The following is a 25,625-nucleotide window of genomic DNA, read 5'->3' as shown; positions in this document are numbered from 1 at the left end:
CTCCGGACGGCGCTGCCTCTTGGCAGATTCACTTCGCGTACAGCGTCAGGCCATGGTGCGCATCTACATGCACTACGTCCTGATGCTTTATGTTTCAGGACACAGTGTGGGCCTGGAATAAGTCCAAGGAAGGCGAGGACAGCCAGTGCAGTTCTCACCTTCCTGTGCCTCCCACATGTCAATGACTGCTTCCATAATGAAAGCGGTCATTGGCATTTCCACAATATTTTCAGGCAGGGGGCCACATGAAATGACCCCACGGGCCGCATATGGCCCAGAGGTTCTTCACCCCTGGTGTAAAGGAAAATTGGCTTATTTGCCCAAAGCAATCCAAAGGAGCTTCATTTCAATGGGGCTGCAAAAAACTAAAATGACTCCATGTGCATTCTGTAGCTGTATGTCCACAAGTCCAATCCACAAAAAAATACAACATGTCCTATTCCTATCCATTTTGGACTAGGATAGGCATTGTTACAATGGATCCGCAAAAAAAAACAAAAAAAAAAAAAACACTGATGTAACACAGAAATCACACGGATGTCATCTTTTTTGCGGATCCGCATTTTGTGGGCTGCAAAATACATTTGGTTGTGCATGAGCCCTTAGTTAGTACTGTGCATGACTCCAGTTTAATACTTGGAGGGTGTTGCATGGTTGCCTTAGCAACCTGCACCCATTGTGCAGCTGTATCTCTCCGGTCACAATGTTAGATAAGGCAGTAGCATATAAAACATTACTGGTATCTCTGGGAGAAACAGTGCTGTAAAAGGAAAGGTCTCACATTTCATTTTATTTTCATAAGGGCTCCGACTGTGGTTTGGGTCGGTCCACATCCGATCCGCATTTCAATGTGTCAGCACACTGTGTACTGTCCGCATCCACCTTTCTGTTCTGTGGTCCCGCAGAATTATAGAACATGTCCTATTCTCGTCCGCATTACGGACAAGGATAGGACTGTGCTATTAGGGGCCAGCCGTTCTGCAAAGTGTGGAATGCACACAGCCAGTATCCGCGTTTGTGGACCGGAAGACAGCCGACGGTCGTGTGCATGAGCCCTTAATGAAATTTTAATATGTAGAAGAGAAATATTTCATGCCGGATTCATTTCTTCTCAGACCGTGCAGCAGGAAAGCTGAGCTTACAGAGTGGATGCGGTTTCAGAGAAAATTGAGGCACAGCTTATTTTTAATAAGACCCCTTAAACGTGTGTGTGGAAGCAAAAAGGAATGTGTTGTCTAATATAGAAAACCTTAGAAGATTACCTGTCTTTGGAGATGAGGCTGCATCATTGAGTACTGAGGGCCGTTGTGACGGGGTACACCAGGCATGCGATTGGCATTCTGTGCAACGTTGTGTGCATTCTGTGCCATTCTCATCTGATGTGCTTGGTAAGTTACACAGTTCATGTTATTCCTCTGCATGGTTTGCATGCTGATTAACCTTGGAGGCTGCAAAAAAAAAGGTCCATTCTCTAGTAAGCATTTTTTAGCCAAAATTCAGCTGTTTGTACAAAACTACAGGGTGAGGTGAAAGTCTGGACATACCGTTTAAACTGGTGTAATTTGGAGAAAATCGACTTGCAACGTGTGGAAGTATTAACTGGGAGGGAGGCTGCATTATTGCAAACTTTTTTTGGTTTGCATTTTGAAATCTGCCATATTGAATTCCGCTCAGGCTTTTCCAATGGGAAAAAGGTCATTTGAGAAATTAATCTTGGGCTACACGGCAAAATGTGTTGAGTGACAAAAATGGGTACAACTACTTTGCGACTTTTATTGTAATGATAGCCTATGGTGTCGCACTGCAATATGCGACCATGACACGACAGTCGCATCATTACAATAAATGTCACACAGCATTGGTGCGACATGAAAATAGCATGTGTAATCCTAGCCTCACTCAAACACCCTGAAAGTGTCAATTGTGACCTATCTTTACCCGTTTAGGAGTAAAGTCAAGCTTTCCTAAAGTGCTTTACATGATGTGTCCACCATTTAGCTGGATACACTTGGTTAAACACTGAATTCTGAAAAACCACAAGAGATGCTTTTTCACAGCACTCTAGGATTCGCCATTTCGAGCTGTATTGTGGATTTTTTTTCTCTGCACAGACATGGGATTTTAAATGACCCCAGAGGTAAAGTCTAAAGGTGTTAAGTCTGGCAACATTGGGGGCCATTCTAGCAAACCACTACGCTCAATCCAGGGCCCAGGTATTTGCACATCCAGCCATCTGCGTTTGTAATATTTCTCACCTGAAATGCCAAATCCTACAATGACGTGAAGTATAGGGTGGCCCACGAAAAAGTAGCCGGCCTCCGGAGTTAGTATGACAAGATGAACAAGCAAGTGGATTAGTATTTTTTTTTTTTTATAACCCACAAGTCACAATAGATGCTGAAGGTGGTCCACGTTCTAGTCTATGCATCCTTGGGCACGTCGGATTAGCTCTTCAACAGTGATGCTGTGGATCGTGTTTGATGTTTTTCTTAAGTTTATCCAGGGGATGTGGATTGTTAGCGGACACTTTGTTTTACATTTCCCCACAGACAAAAATTGCATGTGGACAAGTGTGGGGAACATGGTGGCCATAATCCCTTGTTTCGTGCCAGTGAGTTCAGCGAGGTGCGATGTTGCCTCATCGTGTTAGAAAAAGTAGGAAATGTATTCTTCATCATCACTGTTGAAGTATCAGCCAACTAGGGCTGCAGCTATCGACTATTTCTGTACTCAAGTATTGTATCGATTAATCGAGTACTCTAATAAAAACTAATGAAAAGAATGTTCTTTATAAAAACTTATCAGCCCCCCATGCCATCAGCCACCCCCCCCTGCCACGCAGTAACAGCAAGCTCTTTGCTCACATGACACAAACAAGTCCTCAAGGCCCAAAAATTTGCAGAGGATTTTTTTGTGTCGAATTACTCGAGTAAGGCCTCATGCACACGGACGTTTTTTTTCACGGTCCGCAAAACGGGGTTCCGTTGGTCCGTGATCCGTGACCGTTTTTCCGTCCGTGGGTCTTCCTTGATTTTTGGAGGATCCACGGACATGAAAAAAAAGTCATTTTGGTGTCCGCCTGGCCGTGCGGAGCCAAACGGATCCGTCCTGAATTACAATGCAAGTCAATGGGGACGGATCCGTTTGATGTTGACACAATATGGTGTCACACCGCACACTGGCCCCAATGTATTAAAACAATAGAGGGAGGGAGGGAGGGGGGGTTGGGGGGGCGCGCGCACACTGGCCCCAATGTATTAAAACAATAGAGGGAGGGAGGGAGGGAGGGGGGGTTGGGGGGGCGCGCGCACACTGGCCCCAATGTATTAAAACAATAGAGGGAGGGAGGGGGGGTTGGGGGGGCGCGCGCACACTGGCCCCAATGTATTAAAACAATAGAGGGAGGGAGGGAGGGGGGTGCGCACACTGGCCACCAACGAGTTAACAACAGGGGGGGGGGCCGCACAATGATATTCAAACTGGGGAGGGGGGGGGGGGGGTCTGCCCCCTGCTGCCTGGCAGCCCTGATCTCTTATAGGGGGATATGATGGGGTTAATTGTACTATCATATCCCCCTGTAAGAGATCGGGTGCTGCCAGGCAGCAGGGGGCAGTCTTGTACAAAGTTTGCAGTGTATTCTAACTAGAAGCGTCCCCATCACCATGGGAACGCTTCTGTGTTAGAATATACTGTCGGAAATGAGTTTTCACGAAGTGAAAACTTAGATCAGAAAAAGCTTTTATGCAGACGGATCTTCAGATCCGTCTGTATGAAAGCAACCTACGGCCACGGATCACGGACACGGATGCCAATCTTGTGTGCATCCGTGTTCTTTCACGGACCCATTGACTTGAATGGGCCCGTGAACCGTTGGCCGTGAAAAAAATAGGACAGGTCATATTTTTTTCACGGCCAGGAAACACGGCTCACGGATGCGGCTGCCAAACGGTGCATTTTCCGATTTTTCCACGGACCCATTGAAAGTCAATGGGTCCGTGAAAAAAAACGGAAAACGGCACAACGGCCACGGATGCACACAACGGTCGTGTGCATGAGGCCTAATCGTTTCAGCCCTACAGCCAACAAAATCCAAAGTGCCCAAAAATGCATACACGTGAACAGGGACCAGTTTCCCAAAAAATAAAAAATAAATACAAAAAATAAAAAATAATCCACTTGCTTATCTAGTCATACTATCGCTGAAAGCCGGCTACTTTTACGTGGGCCATCGTGTCTCCTGCAGTTCTTCAGCAAGTTCAAGACGACTGCATTAAAATTCTAATCATTTGCATTCTGCAGAATGGTGGACACATCGAATAAGTCATGTAAAGCACTTTAGAAAAATTGGACATTGTTTTCTCCTCCAAATAATGCAATTTTTAGTATGATGAAATACATAAAATGTTACAATTTCCATTCAAACTATATAGGTCAATCGCAATAAAAAACGTTTCCACAAGCATTTTCAGACTTGCAGCATGTCATTTCTTTAACTTTACCCTATTACTTCGGCTTTATACATTCAGAAAGAAAACCCACAACAAAAATATATAAAATACTAAGATATGTCAAAAGCCCAGTGCCTGACCTTCATAAAATAAGCCAAGACAAAAAGGTCTACAATTTAGTGAACCCCATTCAGATTTCATAGATGTCGCTATGACAGCATGATCAATCCCATTAAACCCGGCATACTGCTGATTAAAACAATAACTGTCTTATGTCTGTATTCTAAACAGCTGCAGAGAAATCTTCGTTTTAGTCATATGCAAATGTGCAAGTTGGAGCACCAGGGGATGGGGCCTGAATCTTTGGAGCACTGCTTCTGTAACACCCCCTGTACTCTGCACACGCCCCCTCCCCTTGATTGACAGGGCTAAACATCAGCATGCTGAGGGCAGAGCCGTGTTCTAGCATGTACATATTATACACTACTTAGGGTACTTTTACACTAGCGTTAGTATGATCCAGCTGGAAGTTCCGTCGTCGGAGCTGCCTGCCAGCTCTGCCAATCAGTGTGACAACTGACTGCATTTGTAGACTGATCCGGGTGCGGGATCAGTCCTTCAGTTGTTTTGCAATGCTGGATCCGGCACTAATGCAAGTCAATGGGAATTAATGCCGGATCTGGCATTCCGGCAACTGATCAGGCATTTTGGATGGACATAATACCGCAGTATGCTGCGGTATTATGTCCGGCCAAAACGCCTGACAGTGACACAGGAAGGCATACTGATGCAAACTGAACGGATTTCTATCCCTTCAGAATGCATTGGGATATGCCTGATCAGTTATTTTCCGGCATAGATCCCTTTTGACGGAACTCTATGCCGGAAAAGAATAACACTAGTGTGAAAGTACCCTTAGGGCTCTTTCACACGAACGGATGCAGTATGGGCAATCCACTGCGTGAAAGAACCAAGCCCCGTTCCGGACAGCAGAGACACGCAGCATTAACATGATTGATAATGCTCCATGCCTCTCTGTGACCTTTTTACTACAAAATCATAGTGACAACTTTATTTCACTGATTTTGTAGTAAAAAGATCTGGAACGCAGTTGATTACCCACATGGCATCTGCGCGGGTGAAAGAGCCATAAGTAGTTTATAATGATATGTACATGCTAGAACACAGCTCTGCCCTCAGCATGCTGATGTCTAGCCCTGTCAATCAAGGGAAGGGGGCGTGGCTCTTTCACGCAGTGGATTCCACGCACGGGATCCGCTCGTGTGAAAGAGCCCTTACTGTTGCCTTAACTTTTGAACACACACACACATATATACTTTATTCAAAAGGCACCATATAGGATTCTAAAGACACCAGTAATATCTGTTAGTTTCAGGGCATAGAAAAAAAAAATATTCTTTGTGGTACTGTGGGCCTTGCATGTAGAGATCCCATGTTTTAATCTTGGGAGAGACTTTCAGATGTTTTTTTTTGTCATTTAACCCATGATAAAAGTATATATCCTTATAATATTGAGAATAATGCTTCTTAGAAAACCTTGAAAGCCAATACATATGACTGATTTCTTTATAAACATACACTGTGCCTGTGAATAAACCGGTAATAGGTTTTAGATTTCTAAACATAAAAAAACTAATCTCAATATAATAAGGTATTTTATTATCATATTTATTATAGTATATTATATTATGGGTTAAATGAGAAAATAATTATATCTGACCACTTACCACAAAGCTTTAGCATTACCACATCAAAAATAATGTTTTTTGTATGCTTTAAAAGCTAACACATTATTGGTGTCGTCATAATCATATATTGTGCCTGTGAATAAAGCAGTAATATGTATATTAGCTTTCTAAGCACATCTCAATGTGGTAAGGCTACAGTAAGCAGTGTATATGTACATGCTAGGATACAGCTCTGCCATCAGCATGCTGATGTATAGCCCTCTCAATCAAAGGGGAGGCAAAAGTGTGGGGGTGTTACAAAAGCAGTGCTGAAAGGAGTCAGCCCCGTCCCTGGCGCTCCAACATGATAATTTACAAATAAATAAAAAACACATCTCTGCAACTGTTTAGCATAAAGACGGAAAAGTTCTTTTAATCAGCATGATGAGCCCCACAAGGCAGTACGCCTTATGTAATTGGGTTGATCCTGGTGACAGAGCCGCTTTAACCCTTCTATCCTTGGAGAAAGCGTAGATTTCCATTTCCAAATTGCCAAAGGTTACCCATTTTGGGCTTTCCCAATTGATATGTATCACCACCAAGCCTTTTGATTTTTAACTCACATCCACTATTTTATATCTGGTTTGGCCATTGAAGTATTTTATGCGCCGGATATTTTTTTTTATTTAAATAATTTTTAATAACTGTAGCATTTCCTATCCCTCAAATTGCTTCTGACCATCCTGACAGTGAAGGGACATCTTAGGACAAGGGGTGGTTACAAACCTACTAGAGCACTAGTGTTATAAGGGTTTGTCAGTAAAATATTTAGGGATCCCCTAAAATCTGACAGAAGATCATAGTTTAAATAATTTTTAACTCCACTGTGCATTAAAGGTCTATGCCTAGTGTTCAGTTATATAAGTAAAGGTCAGTGTCCCATGGAAGTGGTTAAAATAGCCAAGTGGCACACCACCGCTCAATTCATTTCTATGGGGCTGACTGAAATAGCCGAGACAGCGCTCCGCTATTTTCAGCTCTCCTATCGGAATGAATGGAGGGCAATCATGCATGCGCGATGCGCCCTCCGGAGCTTTGCCAGCTCAGTCCTGAGTATATGTGTGGGTCCCATCCTAGTGATATGCCCCCAATGTCAGATGGTACAACCCCTTTAAGGCTGGCAGCTTAGTGGTCCTTTTTGCTGCATTCCCATCAGGGCTAAGGGAATGTGTCCTTTCTGTTGCAGGTCTCTCCCTATAATTGTGGCAGCTTTTAAAGGTAGATTGAAAGATGGAAATGTGAGTCCACAGCAGTAGGGTAAACACCAGGAGCGCCATTATAATAGGGTAAAGAGAATATCTCACAACTGGAGCATTTTTGTAACAAAGTAACTTATTTTTCAAAATGAATATATATATATATATATATATATATATATATATATATATATATATATATATATATATATATATATATATATATACACACACACAGATGAGTTCAGTGAAAAATGTGCAATTTCACAGGCAAAGTCATTCAGTTTTGCCTGCGATCGCGTTCAGTTTTTATCGCACGGGTGCAATGCAATTTAATGCATTTTGCACACTCGTGATAAAAAACAAACAAACATTCACTTCTATGGGGCCAGCATTGCGTGAAAAATCGCAGAACATAGAACATGTTGCGATTTTCACGCAACGCACAAGTGATGCGTGAAAACCAACGCACATGTACACAGCCCCATTGAAATGAATGGGTCCGGACTCCGTGTGGGTGCAATGCATTCGCATCACACATTGCACCCGCGCGGAATACTCGCTCGTGTGAAAGAGGCCTAATAATAATGATGACACAGCCCCTTTAACTTGGCTCCTGAAAGCAGATATTGGCGATAGCATCTATATCCATTGAGCAGTTTGTCCAGTGACTTCCAAGGGCATGGGCACTTATAACTAGCACGCTCCTTTGCTTAACCTAAGACCACGGTAAAACTTCATATATACAATTTCGGGTATATTAGGAAATGTAAGAAGCCATATGGGGAAGAGTGTACCCTCAACAGGGTATTGTATAGCACCTGAATTTGGCTGCTGGAATTCTCTTACCAAGCACTTCTATTTCATGTAAGATGTTATCTGATGCTACTGTCACTTCCCCTCCATTGTACTTGCCTGTTGATGCATTACTTGTGGGCCAGATGGCCTTTGATGCGGGTTAGGAGGCTGAACCATCCGCATCTGCTGAAGCTGCTGGTGCTTTTGCGCATACACCTGCTGCTGCATATGCTGTAGTCGGAGTTGTGCTAGGTTAATTTGCGCAGGGGGTTTATTTACATGATTTGTTCCCTGGGGACCTTGCCCCACAACCACATTAGGAGAGTACCCGGACGTCGGCTTATTTTCAACAATAAGGTTACCTGGAGAAAAAGAAAAATGATAACTCAGCACAGGGTAAGCAGGAACCCGAAAACTGAACACAAATTGTCATTTGTGTATTCGGATTGCTGGGCTATGGCTCAAAGAAATGTTTGCTACAGCAGATTTTCAGCAATGCAAGAGCACAAGGCTGGGTTAGTGGTAAACGTAAGCATCATGGGGAGCCACTTACAGGGACTTCTGTGACCATGGATCAATCATTCGATACAGTCAGGTTTGTGTAATAAAAATCCAGTAACATTTGGAACTTGGGGAATTAGGTTGTCAGTGGATTGACACCCCTCTCATATTTAATCACATTTACTTCACAGGTTGTCAGCGGACTACATTCACGACAGCTGTCAAAAGCAGACATCTCAGTGGTCTAACGCAGCGGGGAGATAAATCTTCTAGTAACACCAGGACAGCTGCTTTATAGTGATAAGTGCCACTTTTCCCTACCGAGCAACCAGTGCAAAATGCACAAAATAGAAAGTCTATATAAAAATTGACATTTTGATTTGACAAGCTGACATTTTCATAACTGAGCCAATCAGCTGAAATTCAAGACTAGAAGAACAATTTTACAGTACCACTAGGGGTGTGCGGATTAGCCTCTGCGAACTCAAACACCTCATCGTCGAAAATACAAAAAAAAAAAAAAATACTCAGCTTACCAATCCACTGCAGTCTCCTGCCATTCACCCAGAAAAGTGGTGGCACATGTAACCACCGCAGAAGTCACGTGTTGGCACACTACATCATCAACGGCAGCCAGAAACCAGTGGGACCCCAGGGATGCACGGGAGCGGCAGGCAACTGGTCAGGTGAATACACTGCTTCATTTCATTTTATATATGATTAAAAGCGCCAGATTCTGCTAAGGACCCACAGACCGTTTGCGGCAAAATCTGCAAAAAAACAGTTGGATTTGCAATCCGGCAGCCTTATCCAGCTGAGGATCAGGTTACTGGAGCTCACCGCATCCAGCATTGCCAGATGTGACTGTGTACTGCCTGATCGACATTGGACATAACGGGATCTGGCAGCTCCCTGCCTAATATGCAGAGGTTCGATCGGACGCAAACCCCTGCATGTAATGGTTTTGTCAGGCGGATTCCCAGGATATATGCTGGAAAAAGGTCAGATCCCGTGGTAAACTGTCATATCCAGCAATGCTGGATACGGTAAGCTCCGGTAAACCGATTCTCAGCAAGATCAGGCTACCGGATTCCAAATGCATCTGTGAATGGGGTCTCATTCGGATTTATTGTAAATTTTTACTTTCCCCACTGAAGTCAATAGGTTATGTCTGCAATAAATCCTTGACAGAAATGGACAAGTCAATGTTTGTGCATAAAAGTCCCACATGCCTGGTATTGTCATGAGCTGTGGATTTTCTGACCAAACCAACAGGTAAAATGTGCAGCACTGCCGTAGCATGCAGAGTCAGTTACAACTGCAGGACTTGTAGTGGTGTGTTCTTCAATGATAAAATATACCCCAACTCAGATCTGCCTAAAGACCAAAACCCTTGAGGAAGCCACACAACACATAGGGGCCTTTAGTTCTCTCTCCTTTGTATCCTCATTAAGCTTCTACATATTGCCAGCGATATACCTGCTATGTTGTGTTACATTATATACACATATATTGTGTTGCTTTCAGCTTCCCTTTAAGAAAATGGACATGGGATAACACAGGACAAGTTTTAATACGGTTATCAATTCTCACATATGAAAACTGGAAAAACCGGATAAAAGTCTGGAGAGAATACATCATGAACTTACCTAAATTAACTACATTCTTAGCCCAGAAAGTTGGGTCACAGTGGAACCTTACGGCTCCATTTGCTGCTGGTACTGGGTCACATCGAGCCTTTAAAATGTGACGCAACTGGAAAGTGATCTATGAAAAAAAAAAAAAAAAAAAGTTACTGAAAGAAATTTTTTTAAAATATAACTTAAAAGTCAAACCTCACAAAAGGCCACATTTTATAAATGTTATTTGAATCTCGCTTCAATACAGAAGCCTTCCATGAAGTTGGCCTCAGTGGGACTAACATTGAGGTAGCCAATGCCTTTCTACAAATACAGCGATGCAAGTGCATTATTAGTAAAGACGTGACTTACCAGCCGCTTGCTGTACAACAACGCTGTGCTGCTGCCACTCGCGATCGCCCAGTTTGTGAAGGTCATTACGTGTTTCACTTGCCTGGACAGGCCAGTTATGTCATTTTGCTGCTGCGCAAGCTTTATTTGCCTTTCTTTTGTGACACTCTGACGGGGAAAAATATGATTTATGACAAATTACAACATACTGAAAGCACAACATACAATATACAGTTGTATAGGGGGGGTCATCTGGTTATAGCGTGGGGGACGGAATTTTTTCCTTCAATCATGGGGATGTGCTGTAAATGGCTGGGATGGAAATACCACTTCAAAATCAATTTTACTTTACTTCAATTAGAAATGTATCATCTATAAAAAGGAAACAATAGTCATTTTTGGTCAAGGAAATAATAATAATAAATAATATTCTTCATATTTTGTATAACAAATGAACAGCTACTAGAAAATAATAAAATCCTGCTGGATGACAATTTAGAAGCACTCCCAGGTTACACATCTAGAGAAATGCAGTTGAAAAAGCAGATCGTCAGTACTTACAAGCCGAGAATGGTGTGAGGAACACACAGATAGCGTTACGTGAAAATGACTAAACCAGGAAAGCCCAACCTGCGGCCCTCCAGTTGTTGCTAAACTACAACTCCCAGCATGTGCAGACCGCCTGCAGCAGGGCATTGCTGGAGTTGCAGTTTTACAACAACTGAAGGGCTGCGGGTTGGGCATTCCCGGACTAAACAAATGACCTGGACATGAACCATGCAGGTTAGCGGTTTGATCTAGGGCTATGTCCACACATTTTCTGGGACTAAAAATCTATTCCAGAAGACAAGCTCTCTGAAGGCTCGTTGTACAGACCTCCTCTCCGCTGCCCTGAGAGAGGCGATAAATACAAGGGCTTGTACAATGGAGAATGAATGGAACTGAGCTGCCTGCAACATAGGAGAACACAAGCAGGCTGCAGGAGACAACGCACATAAAAATGTAATAAAAAAGAATTGTAAATATCTTCTTATTCCATAAGATGGCCAATGCAATAATAAAAATAAAAAAAGTCATTAGGGAACTGTCACCGTCTTTTTTGGCTTGTAAAAACACCCCTAGAGAATTAAGGCTTTTTTACAAGCTATTTTATTTTTATTTTTTAAGAGATGTTGTTTCTAAGTTGCAGAACATTTTTCTTTCGAAAATGCCAAAAGCTGTAAAACTCCTATAAAAAAAACGCGTGTGACATGAGCCTAAAGGTGTCTATAGCATATAAAGACACAATGTAGTAAAATTCCTTTAATCCAGCAGCAGTCAGAAATTCTGACGGTTTGCAGCTATAGCTGACCCAGACCACCTTGATAATATAAATGCTCACATAATGAGGAGCAGAAGACAAGAACCATTCACCACAGGAGCATACATAGCACGTCTTGGAGCTTCTCTAACCTCACGTTTTACAACATTTTCTATGACCATCCAAGAATTCTGAATGTGTAAGAAACCAGCAAATGCCACTTGGCATTACTTCTAGTTTGGACTAATTTTAGATAATTTTGTTATTTTATTTTTTTACTTCAGATAGATAAAATGGATAGCAAACACAGAAAACAGTAAACATGTATCCTACCTCCAGCTGCTGTAAGAGAGATTTGCCCTTCTTATTTATTTCATTTATTAAGGTGAAGATTGCAACTTTAATTTCCTGTTCCACTCTTTTATTAGTTTCATTCACTTCTTTTAGCCTGCAAAATACAAGAAACGACGACATAAACCATGTACTTTATATATGGGCAATAGGGAAGGGGGATCCCTCATTGCCAGCCTTATTTCTAAGTTCGGCTAGCTTCCCATCTGCATTATGCATCTCTGTCAGGGAACAGCCTGCCAGAGATGTTTGGATCTGGCACTGCCAGCCGACACCCGCCATTCACTATAATGGGGACTGGCTGACAATCTAATCTGTATGGGGATCAGAGGTCGCAATAACGCCTGTACAAGCGCCATAGACACCTGCTCAGGCCATTTTACTCGCTGAAAAAAGACTAATGCGCATTTTTACGCATGATCTTTTTCTAGTCAGCCAGGTATGGCACAAAGGAAACCCCGCCCCTCACGGACATTTCCCTTACCGGAAATAGCTCCAGAGTCCAGACTAAACACAACATTGTGGTTACAGGACATGTCGTGAGGTCACAGTCATGTGATAAGTCATGTGTGTGGGAGGAGTTAGGGGAACACAGGCTCCGTGTAGGACTGTGCTGGAACATGTGGAGGTACTTTATGTATGGAATGTGTGTAACCAGTCTATTGTAGACCTTTCCGTGTGCATCAGAAAACAGAGTTGTCCATAGGAACTATTTATCAGCTTATAAACTATGGTCCAAAAAAGGTCACCTTCATATTTTATACATGAAGCTTAATATTTCAGAAACATCTACTTACTGATGAACAGTTTAATGTTACCTGTTCTGGACCTGAGTAGCTGCAAAATGAACATAATTCTTCTTTTCCAGGAGCTTGGCCAACAGGTTCTCAATTGCACCCTTCTGGTTCTGAAAGGCCTCCTCCAAAAATTGGTATCTGATAAAAGAACAACTTTATTAACAACTTGAAAGAAAACATCAAGGCTCTGCATTATTAGGCTCTGTTCACATCAGGTTTATGGCCTATATCTAATATATACTAGGACCCATACAATAAAGGGATGCCTCTAGCAGAAATCGGATACGGTGGCATCAGTCACCTTTTTTTTATTTTTATACCAACGCAAGCAAGGAGGAGGTAAAAAGGGTTGCTCTTTTGTCGAGTGTCAAACTAATGTAACTCTATGGACAAGGTTTGCATGGGCTTTGAGAATGTCCCTGGCATACCTGAAAACACTGTCCTAAATGCAGTCTATGGTTTCCTACTGTACATGGCTGATACAAACTTTGCGATTATGAAAAACGACCATTCTTTAAAAGGGAATATGTCAAGTTGAACATGGCGTCTGAACTGCAAGCAGCATGCTATGGAGCAGTAAACTTTAGGTCAGGAATGAGCGCTCCAGCTGCTGTCAAACTCCAACTCCCAGCATGCTGTTCTTCTAACTCTGTGATCATACAATGCATACAAATGTCTGCTATATGCATACACAGCTCTGTAAACACACACATTGTTCTGCCCTTCCTGATCTGACCCCGGACCAATGGTGACATCATCACTGCAGTTCAGAGCATTCATCTCAAGTACAGCTTAGATACCTTCAGCCCCAGGTATTTCAGCCTCCTTTCCTGCCTGCACTGATCTCAGGGTGTCAGGCAGGGGGAGACAGAAGCGTGCAGACACACACCTCTCATTGATCCAGCAGAGCCTGTATGAGCGTTCTGCCAGATCATTAAGGAGGCAATCAGAGAGGTCTGACACTACAGGGCCACCCCAACTGTGGACTATAAGACAATGGCACTTTTAGCAAAATTTTCTGGTTAAAAAGTGCATCTTGTAGTCTGAAAAATACGGTATATCTGTGCTCATTCTGGGGTTTAACGTCCAGGAGGCTCTCTCTATGCACATAGAGGGAAGGCTGTCACTGATAGGATTGTCTCCTTTACTTCAAAGCCCAGAATGAGCAGGAATACAAGTTTTACTGAATCTTTTCCAACATAACCATATATCAATCTGTTCAGCTCCTTCTGCCTATAACCTGCTGCCTGCAAATTAGTTTGCATTTTCATGGTTCCCTATAATCTTCAATAAGCTACATTTACAAAGTAGAGGGTGAATCAGAATGGCAGATCCTCGCTAACTAGTGTTACACTGCCTCAGATTACCCGATGAACGAGCAAATGGGCAATCCCAATCCTTTAGCAGGTTTAAAATCATCTGCCGGCGGCAGATCGCGGTGTCTAATTCTGATCTGCTGCGGGTAAACAATGATCAATTATAGGGACGAGCAATGACCTTATCGATTACTACTCCCCATACTCTGGAGGAGTAACAGCAGTGGTCTCCTCCGCTGACAAGCAGGCGATTACCGGGAAGGAACGCTTCCCTCCCGACAATCACCTGCATAATCTTCCTGTCTAATACAGGCTTAGAGAGGATTACTTTTTTGCCTGATTCACAACATATTTGCTATATTCAACATGAGAAGCGCAGACTGAATGAATGATCCTATTACAGCTCCCCAATAACAACATTAAAGGGATATTTCAGCCAAATAAAAGGGATGCAGTGGGTACAAGTGGCATAAAAAAAAAACAAAAAAACATTTTGTTCACCCCACCAATCCCTGCTTTCGCCTCTGGACCCCCATCCTAGTAACTGTGAGAGCAGTGCTGGGGCCCGCAGCAATCACACATCTGTCACCAATCCTGAGATGGGAAAAGTCATTTGTGGGGGAAAGACCAACTCCACAATGAAAAACCTGCATCCGCTACCCACTTCTGGACCACCACATAAAGTACAATGTTACTGATCCAACAGCACGCTGGAGGCTTCTTTCACACAGAGTTGCAAATGTTACTGCGATTGATTACAAGGCGGGAAAAGTTTTATCATTTTATTCCTTTATTTTAGCAGTAATAAGGCAATTGTGAATGATGAGAGTTTGCTCAGGGTTGACCCAGCTAAACCGAGACCTTTGCACAATGCAGCAATTGTGCTGCCACTGCTGAAAGATGAATGCAGCTACAGGCAGTGCACATGCCATACATCATGTGTAGAGAAAGCAAATGGCACCATTAGTCAAAACTACATCTGCATAACGAATATCAAAACATCAACTGAGAGGAGGAGCCGTGAGCGATAGTCAGTGACATACAGGGAAATGTCTGCCTGAAGCTACAAAATCACACAAAGAAATCAAGGGGTGCCAGCATAGGGAAAACCGAGCCTACCACATAACGACTAAAAGACAACAGGGCAGATTTACAATTCGAAAGGTGCCAGTGTGGCGCGTTGTTACAAAAACTGGCATGCATCTTTTGCATTAGGCCCCTTTCACATAAGCGAGAGCACCCGTCCTGACCTCCCAGCACTGACGGGGCCACATAGCATTATAGTGATTTATGAAGCTAAGTAACCCTTAGGCCCCTTTCACACAGGCGAGTTTTCCGCGCGGGTGCAATGCGTGAGGTAAACGCAATGCACCAGCACTGAATCCGAACCCATTCATTTCTAGGGGGCTTGTGAAAATCGCAGCATGGTCTATATTGTGCGTTTTTTTCACGCAACGCAGGCCCCATTGAAGTGAATGGGGCTGCGTGAAAATCGCAAGCATCTGCAAGCAAGTGCTGATGCGGTGTGAGTTTCACGCATGGTTGCCAGGAGATGATCGGGATAGGGACTCGATCATTATTATTTTCCCTTATAACATGGTTATAAGGGAAAATAATAGCATTCTTAATACAGAAGGCTAAGTAAATTAGGAATGGAGGGGTTAAAAACGAGATTTTTGTAAAACTTATCAGTAAAATATCTCTCTCACACTTCATTGGGGGGACACAGTAATCATGGGTATAGCTATGTCCTCTAGGAGGCGTTGACACTAGTAAAAGCTGTTAGCTCCTCCCATGGCAGCTATACCCCCTCCAGCCTGGAGAGAGAACTTCAGTTTGTGCACAAGCAGTAGGAGAAGCAAGCCAACCAACGGAAAAAAACGTGGAACACCAACCATGCCAAAGGACCCAACAGGGTACTAACAAGCAACCGCCGCAACTGTGGCCGAACAACAATACTGGGTGGGTGCTGTGTCCCCAATGAAGAGCGAGAAAGATTTTACTGGCAAGTTTTACAAAAATCTCGTTTTCTCACCCATATTTATTGGGGGACACGGGAACTGTGGGACGTCCAAAAGCAGTCCACAGGGAGGGAAACCACCACAGATCCATAGAAGCAAGCGTCCCTGCAGGCATCTAAGAAACTGCTGCCTGCAAGACCATGCGGCCCAAGGCCGCGTCCGCCGATGCATAAGTATGCACCTGGTAACATTTTGTGAATGGTGCGGCAGAAGAGAGACTCCTTCGAGCCCAAGATGCGGAAACCACTCTGGAGGCATTATGCCTCTGCAATTGCAGACCGAATCCAAGGTGCGATTGCCACCTTGGAGGCCGCCAATCCCTTGCAAGGAACGTCCGGAATGACAAAAAGGGAGTCCGTACGCCGGAAGGGACTGGAGGTTGCTAAATAAATCTTGAGAGCCCTGACAACAACCAAATGGTGTAACTCCCTTTCCTTGGGGTGTGCAGGAGAGGAACACAGTGAGGGAAGGACAATTTCTTTGTTGATATGGAAGTCAGTGACCACCTTCGAGAGAAAGGAAGGAACGGGCCGGAGAACCGCTTTATCCTTATGGAGAACCAGGAAGGGTTCTCTGCTAGAGAGCACCACCAACTCGGATACCAGTCTGATGGATGTGATAGCTACAAGAAAAACTACCTTCCAGGACAGGAGTCGTAGCGAAATCTCTAGCAAGGGCTCAAAAGGGAGAAGCCTGGAGCGCTGAGAGTAAATTCAGATCCCAAGGCGGTAAAGGAGGACGGTACGGAGGAACCGTATGCGCCATTCCCTGAAGGAATGTTTTTTACAGGCCCCAGGGGGCGCTGGAAAAGGATAGAAAGCGCCGACACGTGACCCTTCAAAGAATTAAGGGCTAGACCAAGGTCCAACGCCGATTGTAGAAAGGACAGGATCGTGGGGAGAGAAAAACTAAGTGGGGGAATGTTCCGGCTTTTACAGAACCCCAGGAAGGACCTGGCCTGAATCATAGTGCAGATGACATCCGCCGAAAACTCTCTTCGTGTCAGAATGGCGGTTTCAATAGCCACGCCATCAAACGAAGAGACCTTAAATGCTGATGGAAGACTAGACCCTGCGAAAGAAGGTTGTCTATGAGTGGCAGTGACCAAGGGACATCTTCTAGAAGGAGAACGAGGTCGACGTACCACACGCGACGGGGCCAATCTGGGATGCTCTCCATCCTGCTCTTCTGTAGAACCCTGTGTAGGAGGGGGAAGGGGGGAAACACACAGAGGAGGGAGAACCCCCGCCAAGGGGAGATCAGGGCGTCCACGCCGCAAGCTTCTGGATCTCTTGCTCGGGAGAGGAAAGTGGGAAGTTTTCCATCGAGTCTTGAGGCCATAAAGTCCACGTCCGGGCGACCAACATAGACAGATCGCCTCGAACACCTCCGGGGGCAGGGACCACTTGCCCGGATCCATTGTAGTCCTGCTGAGAAATTTTGGCCCATGAACGGAACCCTAGTGTAACTCTGGCACCGGATTTACAATACTCCAAATTTATAAAAAAGGACCATGCGCCAGAATAGTACATCCATCTAATATTAAGACTGTGATTCGTATTGTTAGACTGTGCAAAGTACGACACCCTAGTAAATCGATTACCCATTATTATGCTATAACTCATTCTTACAGCTTGTGCTACAACAGATTCTTAAAAAAACAGGGAAAAATATTGTTGCCTCTGGGGGAGGCTAAAACGCAACCTGATAAGCAGTTTATATATCATCACTTGTCCACTTATTTAAAAAGCAGGCTGTAGCAGCAGATAAAAGTCTATCTTATGTCTTGGTGACTTGTCCAGTCTGTGCCATGTGAACAGATAAGATTTTATGTACATAGCCGATAAGAGAAAACCTGCTGATTTATCTTCCTGACTGATAGCATTAGAAAATCTGCTGAACTGACAACACATTGCACAATGGGTAGCAACTAGGGGGGAAAAAAGGGTCTTTAAAGATGACCTGTCACCCAAAAATGCAGTGCAATCTGCAGACCACATGTTATAGAGCAGGAGGAGCTGAGCAGACAGATATAGTTGTTAAAACTTAGTAAAACTTGTAATCACTATCCTATCACATGATTGTCTCGCCAGGTCACGTGGGACGCCGCGTTCAGACCGCGAGATTACACGGGACGCTGTGGTAAGTCAAGGCGACAGGGAATGAATATAAAGTAAATATATCTGGCAGAGAATCTGAGGATACTGACATATCTGTTACAACAGGGGGATAAGCGACCCGCTCCTACCACCGATTCATCTCTACAAGGGATATTTGTTCTTAGCGTCCCCTAATCAGAAGGCACGTTTTATTTCTTGCTCCACTGGGACAGTTAGCCACTTATCATTGAGTGCTTTTACAAGGCTACAAGTGTTATTTGCCTAGTGACACATCCTTGTGCTATACAGCACAATTTTACGTTATTTTATATTTTTTTTAACATATGTCATTGTACCTCTATGTGATGTGTATTTGTAGTCCATTAAATCAGATTTTAGACTGATTTGGTTGTCCAGGGCTTCCTGATAACTGAGTGCCCCTCCATTTTTCATTTGCCTTTCTTTTATGTCCAGAATTAAACATCAGATCAGCGAGGGTCCAACACCCTGAGGTTGCACTACATTTTATCCAAGGCGTACAAAAGTTGCAATAACTCAAATAATAAATACACCTACATCAATTTAAAAGGGCATCTGTCAGATTTGTACCTAATGAAACTGGCTGACTTGTTGCTCCTCGCTCTACAACTGCAGTGCCCTCTCCACTTTGACTGACAGGGCGCGTGGCAGTTGCAGAGAGCCGAATCTGGTACTTTAAATCAGTGTTTCCCAACCAGTGTACCTCCAGCTGTTGCAAAACTACAACTCCCAGCATGCCTGCACAGCCAAAGGCTGTGCAGGCATGCTGGGAGTTGTAGTTTTGCAACAGCTGGAGGCACACTGGTTGGGAAACACCGATTTAAATAACGGTGGTGTGAACATGCCCAAAGAGGTTGGTATTTATGCAGGGGAACCGTTACTAGTCTGGGTCCATTCACACGTCCGTAGTGTATTGCGGATACGCAATACACCCGGCCGACACCCCCATAGAACCTGCAATTGCGGACAAGAATAAAACATGTTCTATTTTTTTCCGGGAGCCGCGGACCGGAATAGAAAGTTCAATGGGGGTGCCGGCCAGGTGTATTGCAGATTCGCAATACACTACGGATGTGTGAATGGACGCTTAAAGACATCTCCCCCCCCCCCCCCCCCCCTTCGTTCAGCCCCCTCCAACATACACAGTCTCATGTAAATATCACCTCCTTCAACAAGCCCCCTCCAACCCTCAGCCCCATGTAAATAACATCTCCCCCTCCCTCCAACCTACAGTCCCATGTATATAACACTCATTCCCTCCAGCCCCCTCCAACATATAGTCCCATGTAAATACCAGCACTCCCTTCCCGCTAGGATAGGGTTAATAAGCCCTGGGAGGGATCTGGAGTGAATGCACAGCAGGCAATTGATAAAGTACAGTCCAATATACTGTGTCTGACTTCTGTACTTTATCACTTGGCTACAATTGCCTGCTGTGCATTCACTCCAGATCCCTCCCAGGGGTTCAACTAAAGCCCACTGCCTGGCAGGCCACGATTCTGCTAGCAGCATTGAAGATTGTGGCACCGCTTCACAAGTCTATACCTCCACAACTTTAGAGCGGAGCGCTGAATGGCCCGGCAGCCTGCCCAAACTGACGAATAGGCAGCTTGCTTCCAAATAAAGCTCCTTGCTGTATGGAACATTGTTATTGGATACTTCAGGCACCAGCAGTATGGCGGTACTGCCTGTGCCGTTCACAGCCTTGCGCTCATGAATGGCAGGAATAAGCCTAAAGTATATCAAGACTTTGTTAGAGAGTAAAACATCTATGACGCTTCTACAGGCGCTATTGCGATCTCTGCTGGCTCTACTGCCGATCAACTGTTACCTTTAGTGTTAAGAGAATCGGGGGTCGGACTGTTCTATCTGAACCAGATTACTTTCAAAACTTCGTTTATAATATGTGCTCCATATCACAGTAAAAAGTATGGGTTTTGCTGAGGCCTTTTTCTAGCCACAAGTAACGCGAGACTTGCTTAGTCTCGTGCCAGTGAAGTTACAGTTCGGCGCATACATTACAGTTTCAAAATCCGGAGCTGAACTCTGCTTCATTTATGAGGCACAATCCCAGGTTCGGCTTCGGATTTTGATCCGCTTTGATGCAAGAACTACAAAGCTCCATCAATTGTGTAGAGGACAGAGCTGGCAACGGAAGAGCTGCTCCCAATGGAGTGAATAGCTAATCAGCGGTGTGTGGGGTTTCAGACCCTTGCCTGAGGATACACCATTAATATAAAATTCCTGGAAAACCCCTTTAAACAACAGGTCATTTTTTTAATGACATATTGCCATTAAAGGGTAACAGTCATATTTTTTTATTTGCTAGTTTATTAGAGCCAGGCATGTATACCTGAGTTAGTCTGTCAATGATTGCCAAAACATCTGCAATTACCTTATAATAATAGCTTTCATTAATGTCTCCTGTCCCTTTCCACTGCTCCCTTAAAAGACTGCTGCTATGGCTTGTCTGTCTCCGGCTAAGAAGACAGGAAGACAGAGGGGTGGTCCTTCACACTGCATGCCTGCATTAGGCTTCAGAGTGAGGAGGTGTGTCTCTCAGTAATCCAATCTGATTTGCTGTAGCCAGCAGCTTCCTGCCAGCCAGTTTGTATGTGACCTGAGGGAATGCAGTTTTGGCCTCAGAGAACTGGCTGGAGCCATCTTGAGAAGATCCTCATAATGTAGTATTCAAAACTGCCGCAACTAAGGGGAAAACTCAAGGAAAACAGTGGTAAGTGAAGAAACTAAAGATTGCTATATGCATAATGCTGCTGCAGCAGGCACATATGCTAAAATTGATTTTTTTATGAAAATATGACAGTTATTTTTTTTAAAGATCAAAATTCTGACAATTGCGTATTAAATTTCCCAAAACAATAAAATACAAGCTGTCCATTTACATCTATAAAGTGTAAATCAGAAAATGACCTATTGTTGAAATCAAGATGTCCCCTGCACAGTATTTGGTGTATGGTCCCTGCTGTAAAGCATCTCTGAATGCAGTAACAGCAGCTGAGGCAGAATGCACCCCCCCATTCCCTCCCCCCAATGAACAAGTATAGAAATGTAAACATTCTGCAGAAAATAAAAATCACAAACCCTGTACTTTGCTGAGCGGTATTGTTTTGTTCCTTCCCGACAACCGCCTGCTCACCAGTGAATGAGACCACTGCATTTACATGAGGAGCAGTGATCGCTAATGCCATCGCTGGTCCCCATACAGGACCATTGTTTGCCGGCAGCAGAGCGTATTTGGACGGCACAATCTGCTGCTGAGAAATGACGATTTAGTTGTCTGCACCAACAATCCTATTACCTGATGAACAAGCATTTCGCTCGATCATCAGATAATCAATGGCACCTTTACACTGGCAGATTATCACTAATGAGCGCTCGTACAAATGCTCATTAGCGCTAATCTTCCCAAACATCAGGCAGTGTTAAAGGCTCTTCATAAGGGAGTGAAAAGGAGACAGAATTCATGTTTACTACTCTTATCATTTATATAATTTAAGATGATTACTATTAATTGTTAATAACAAAATTTATAAGGGTTTTCCGAGAGTTTTGCTATTTATAACCTACCCTCTGGATAGGTCATCAGTATCTGACCGGTCGAGGTCTGACACTTGGGTCCTGCGCTGATGAATGGCAGGAAAAGTCTAAGGCAGGCATGTCCAAACTGCGGCCCTCCAGCTGTTCCAAAACTACAACTCCCAGCATGCCTGGATAGCTTACAGCTATTAGAGCATGCTGGGAGTTTTAGTTTTGTAACAGCTGGAGGGCCGCAGTTTGGACATGCCTGGTCTAAGGTATATCGGTACACCATAGACTTTTTCCAGGGTGCGAGTGCACACAGAGAGGGCTTTGAGTGCCACCTCTGGCATCCGTGCCATAGGTTCACCAACACTACCCTTGGCCATTTGATGACACATTTATCAGTCACGTGGCCTAGGCACAGCTCAGCCCCATTGAAGTGAATGGTGCTGAGCTGCGATAACAAAAAGGCTGCGGTGTTACTGTGAGGGCCGAAGCCTTCTCAAACAGTTGATCAGTGAGGGTTTGGGAGTCAGACTCCTGCTGATCAGATACCGATCTTTCCTGAAGATAGACCATCTGTATAAAAAAAAAAAAAAAAATCTCTCGGAAAACCCATTTAAACCAGTAAGCACTGGTACTGGGGGTAGCTTTAGTAAACCTGCTGGCTCCAAATACCTGTGTTCCTTATGCTCAAGAAGCTGGCAGTCACGACAAGTTAGTCTGTCACAAGTTTCACAGAACAGTTTCAGCTGCTCCTGTTTATGGACGGGACAGAAAACGTGACGCTGCCCTGAAGCTCCCACCGAATCTAGAGAAAAGCAACATTTCCATAGAAAAGTTTTAGAGAAATTGTAACTCATCATACAAACACACAAAACAAAAATATGCAAAAACATTAAAGGGAGCCCATCACCAAAATATGATTTTATACACCACTTACATGGCTCTCTAGCACACCTATCCACGATTCAAATGGTACCTTTATAATTTTCTTCCGAGTTTCACCAGCAGGAAAAAAGCACTTTAATACATATGCAAATGAGAGCTTGCAAGTGCCCAGGGGCGGATTTCTGTGTGTAGGTGCCCAGGCTGCTCTGCCTTCTTTTTGCATTACTTCTCCCAGCCTCTTCCTTGGCCCGCCCTGCAAGTCTCTTGCGTCACAGGACCGGCCGATATACCGTGCGGGTGCAGTGCACCGCCGGCACCGGGCATGCGCACTGCGATGCCAATTGTGGGCACGGCATTGCTACATGTAGTGCACATGCGCCATCACAGGCATGAAACCAGTGACTAGAGGGCAGACCAGAAGCAAGCAGGAGGACTGGAGGCCGGCGCATGAGCACTACATGTAGCGATGCCGTGCCCACAATTGGCATCACGGCGGTGCATTGCGCACGCGTGGGATATCGGCCAGTCCTGTGGATGACGCAAGGGACTTGCAGGGCGGGCCAAGGAAGAGGCTGGGTAGGAGTAATGTAAAAAGAAGGCAGAGCAGCCCGGGCACTTACACACTGAACGCCGCCCCATGGCACTTGCAAGCCCTCATTTGCATATGTATTAAAGTGCGTTTTTCCTGCTGGTGAAACTCAGAAGAAAATTATAAAAAGGTACCATTTGAATCATGGATAGGTGTGCTAGAGAGCCATGCAAGTGGTGTACAACGTCATATTTGGGTGACAGACTCCCTTTAAACAGGTTGTCCAGGTTCAGAGCTCAACTTGGACATAACCCCTTCCTCACTTAGCATGTCTGAGTGGACCATCGGAGCATTTCAAAAGGTCTGATTTGGGTACTTCCGCACTACTCGAGGTGGAAGCTTCTGCCTAGCAGTGATCCTGGTGACATCACCGGCACAAATGGACGGTCTATAGCGCTGCCCTAGACTCTAAAACAGCCTAGGACATCGCTAGAGACTGCCCATTTGTGCTGGTGAGGTCATCGGAATCACTGCTAGGTGGAAGTCTCCACCTAGCATACTCATGTGAAGCCCAGTAGATCACCAGTAGTAAAGAAAGCAGACCTTGCCCTGCGCAGTGCAGCACAAGGCAAGGGGGAGTACCTGAGCAAGAAATGCTCCTCTCAGACATGCTAAATGAGTGAAGGGGTTATGTCCAGGTTCTGCTCTAAACCCAGACAACCCCTTTAACTGAATGTGCTTTTGAATTACCTATCAGGGTGCTGTAAGATACAGAGCCCTGAAAGCATGGTATGTCTCCCACCAATCATTTAGGATGGCCATACACCATAGCCAACAGCTGTCAGAACCCCTTTATTTCTATGGGATTGGCTGACCAGCTATTTTCAGAACCCCAAGACTGGTGAACAGAAGGTGGCCATGCTTGCGCGGGGGTGGGGCTCTGGAGATATGCAGAGGTGGAACCTGTACCTATCAGACATTGGTGGCATATCCCAGCAATATGCCACCAATGTCGGACATGGGAATACCCTATTTAACAACATGTGCTGAAAGCAAACAGAACTTAAATGATGAGAAATCGAATCACTAATATTTCCAAAAGTTCTGAACTTTTAGCACAATCATCTCAAGCTAGATATTACATTTATTTCAAATATGACTTTATTATCAATCTCACCTGAAGAGACATCTTCTTTCTTTGTGATAATGTGGTCCTTAGTGAATTTAACCCTTTGATGTGCTTCTATGCATGTCTTACAAAGCCATTCCCCACACTCCTCACATAACCCAACAGCACTCGAGTTGTCTTCACAACTTGTACAAACCTAGATGAATAAAAGAACGAAAGATCACAAAAGAGAAAATATGGAATATAAATATGGGGCAAATAACAGGGCGCATTTGTATAGAGCTGAAAAATTATTTTTATCCTAATACAAGACATAAAATGTAAAAAATAAAAATAAAAATGCCCCAGAGATGCCCTCAGCCTTTTTATTATTATGGGACCATCAGATGTGTGTTCCATGTAGTTTTCCCGTATTGAGTTCGAACATAGGGACTCCATACCGGAAAAAAAAAAAAAAAACGCTCCAGTTTTATCCTAATGCATTCTAAATGGAGAACAATCCGTTCAGTATGCATTAGGATGTCTTCAGTTCAGTCCCGCTTACGGTATTTTCTACAGCCAAAATTCCGGAACACTTGCCGAAATGCCGGATCTGGCACCAAGTGTTCCCGAAAAACGGATCCGGTTTCCCGGTCTGCGCATGCACAGACCTTTAAAAATGTGAAAAAAATAAAATACTGGATCCGGTTTTCCGGATGCATTTGACAGACGGATCTACATCCGGATCCAGAGACAAATGCTATCCGTTCGCTTGGAATTCCAGATCCGACAGGCAGTTCCAGCAACAGAACTGCCTGCCGGAATCCAACAACGCTAGTGTGAAAGTACCCCAAGGCAGCATTCACTTCAGTGCTATTGATATCCATAGTTATAAACAAACATAACGGAGGTGACGGATCCTGCACATACTGGAGACCAACTCGGCCGGACGGCCTATAACAGGGTCTGTCAT

The 25,625-nt window shown here is 44.2% G+C and overlaps 1 protein-coding gene across 2 annotated transcripts in view; it reads right to left on the bottom strand.

Moving 5' to 3' along the window:
• The window catches only part of TRIM33 (tripartite motif containing 33), a 121,026-nt gene that overhangs the window by 31,268 nt on the left and 64,133 nt on the right, over positions 1–25,625 (bottom strand). For both annotated transcript variants that reach the window (XM_044288508.1, XM_044288509.1), the window contains exons 3-10: positions 24,722–24,869; positions 22,803–22,935; positions 13,131–13,247; positions 12,295–12,409; positions 10,683–10,829; positions 10,341–10,458; positions 8,308–8,552; positions 1,263–1,448 (exon numbers count right to left, since the gene is read on the bottom strand). In XM_044288508.1, the coding sequence (XP_044144443.1) occupies positions 1,263–1,448; positions 8,308–8,552; positions 10,341–10,458; positions 10,683–10,829; positions 12,295–12,409; positions 13,131–13,247; positions 22,803–22,935; positions 24,722–24,869 (1,209 nt within the window). The remainder of the gene's footprint in view (positions 1–1,262; positions 1,449–8,307; positions 8,553–10,340; positions 10,459–10,682; positions 10,830–12,294; positions 12,410–13,130; positions 13,248–22,802; positions 22,936–24,721; positions 24,870–25,625) is intronic.

The sequence above is a fragment of the Bufo gargarizans genome, chromosome 3 (assembly GCF_014858855.1).
Source record: "Bufo gargarizans isolate SCDJY-AF-19 chromosome 3, ASM1485885v1, whole genome shotgun sequence".
Lineage (NCBI taxonomy): Eukaryota > Metazoa > Chordata > Amphibia > Anura > Bufonidae > Bufo > Bufo gargarizans.
The sequence above is the reverse complement of the archived record's forward strand: the minus strand, read 5'-3'. Positions and strand labels throughout refer to the sequence as shown.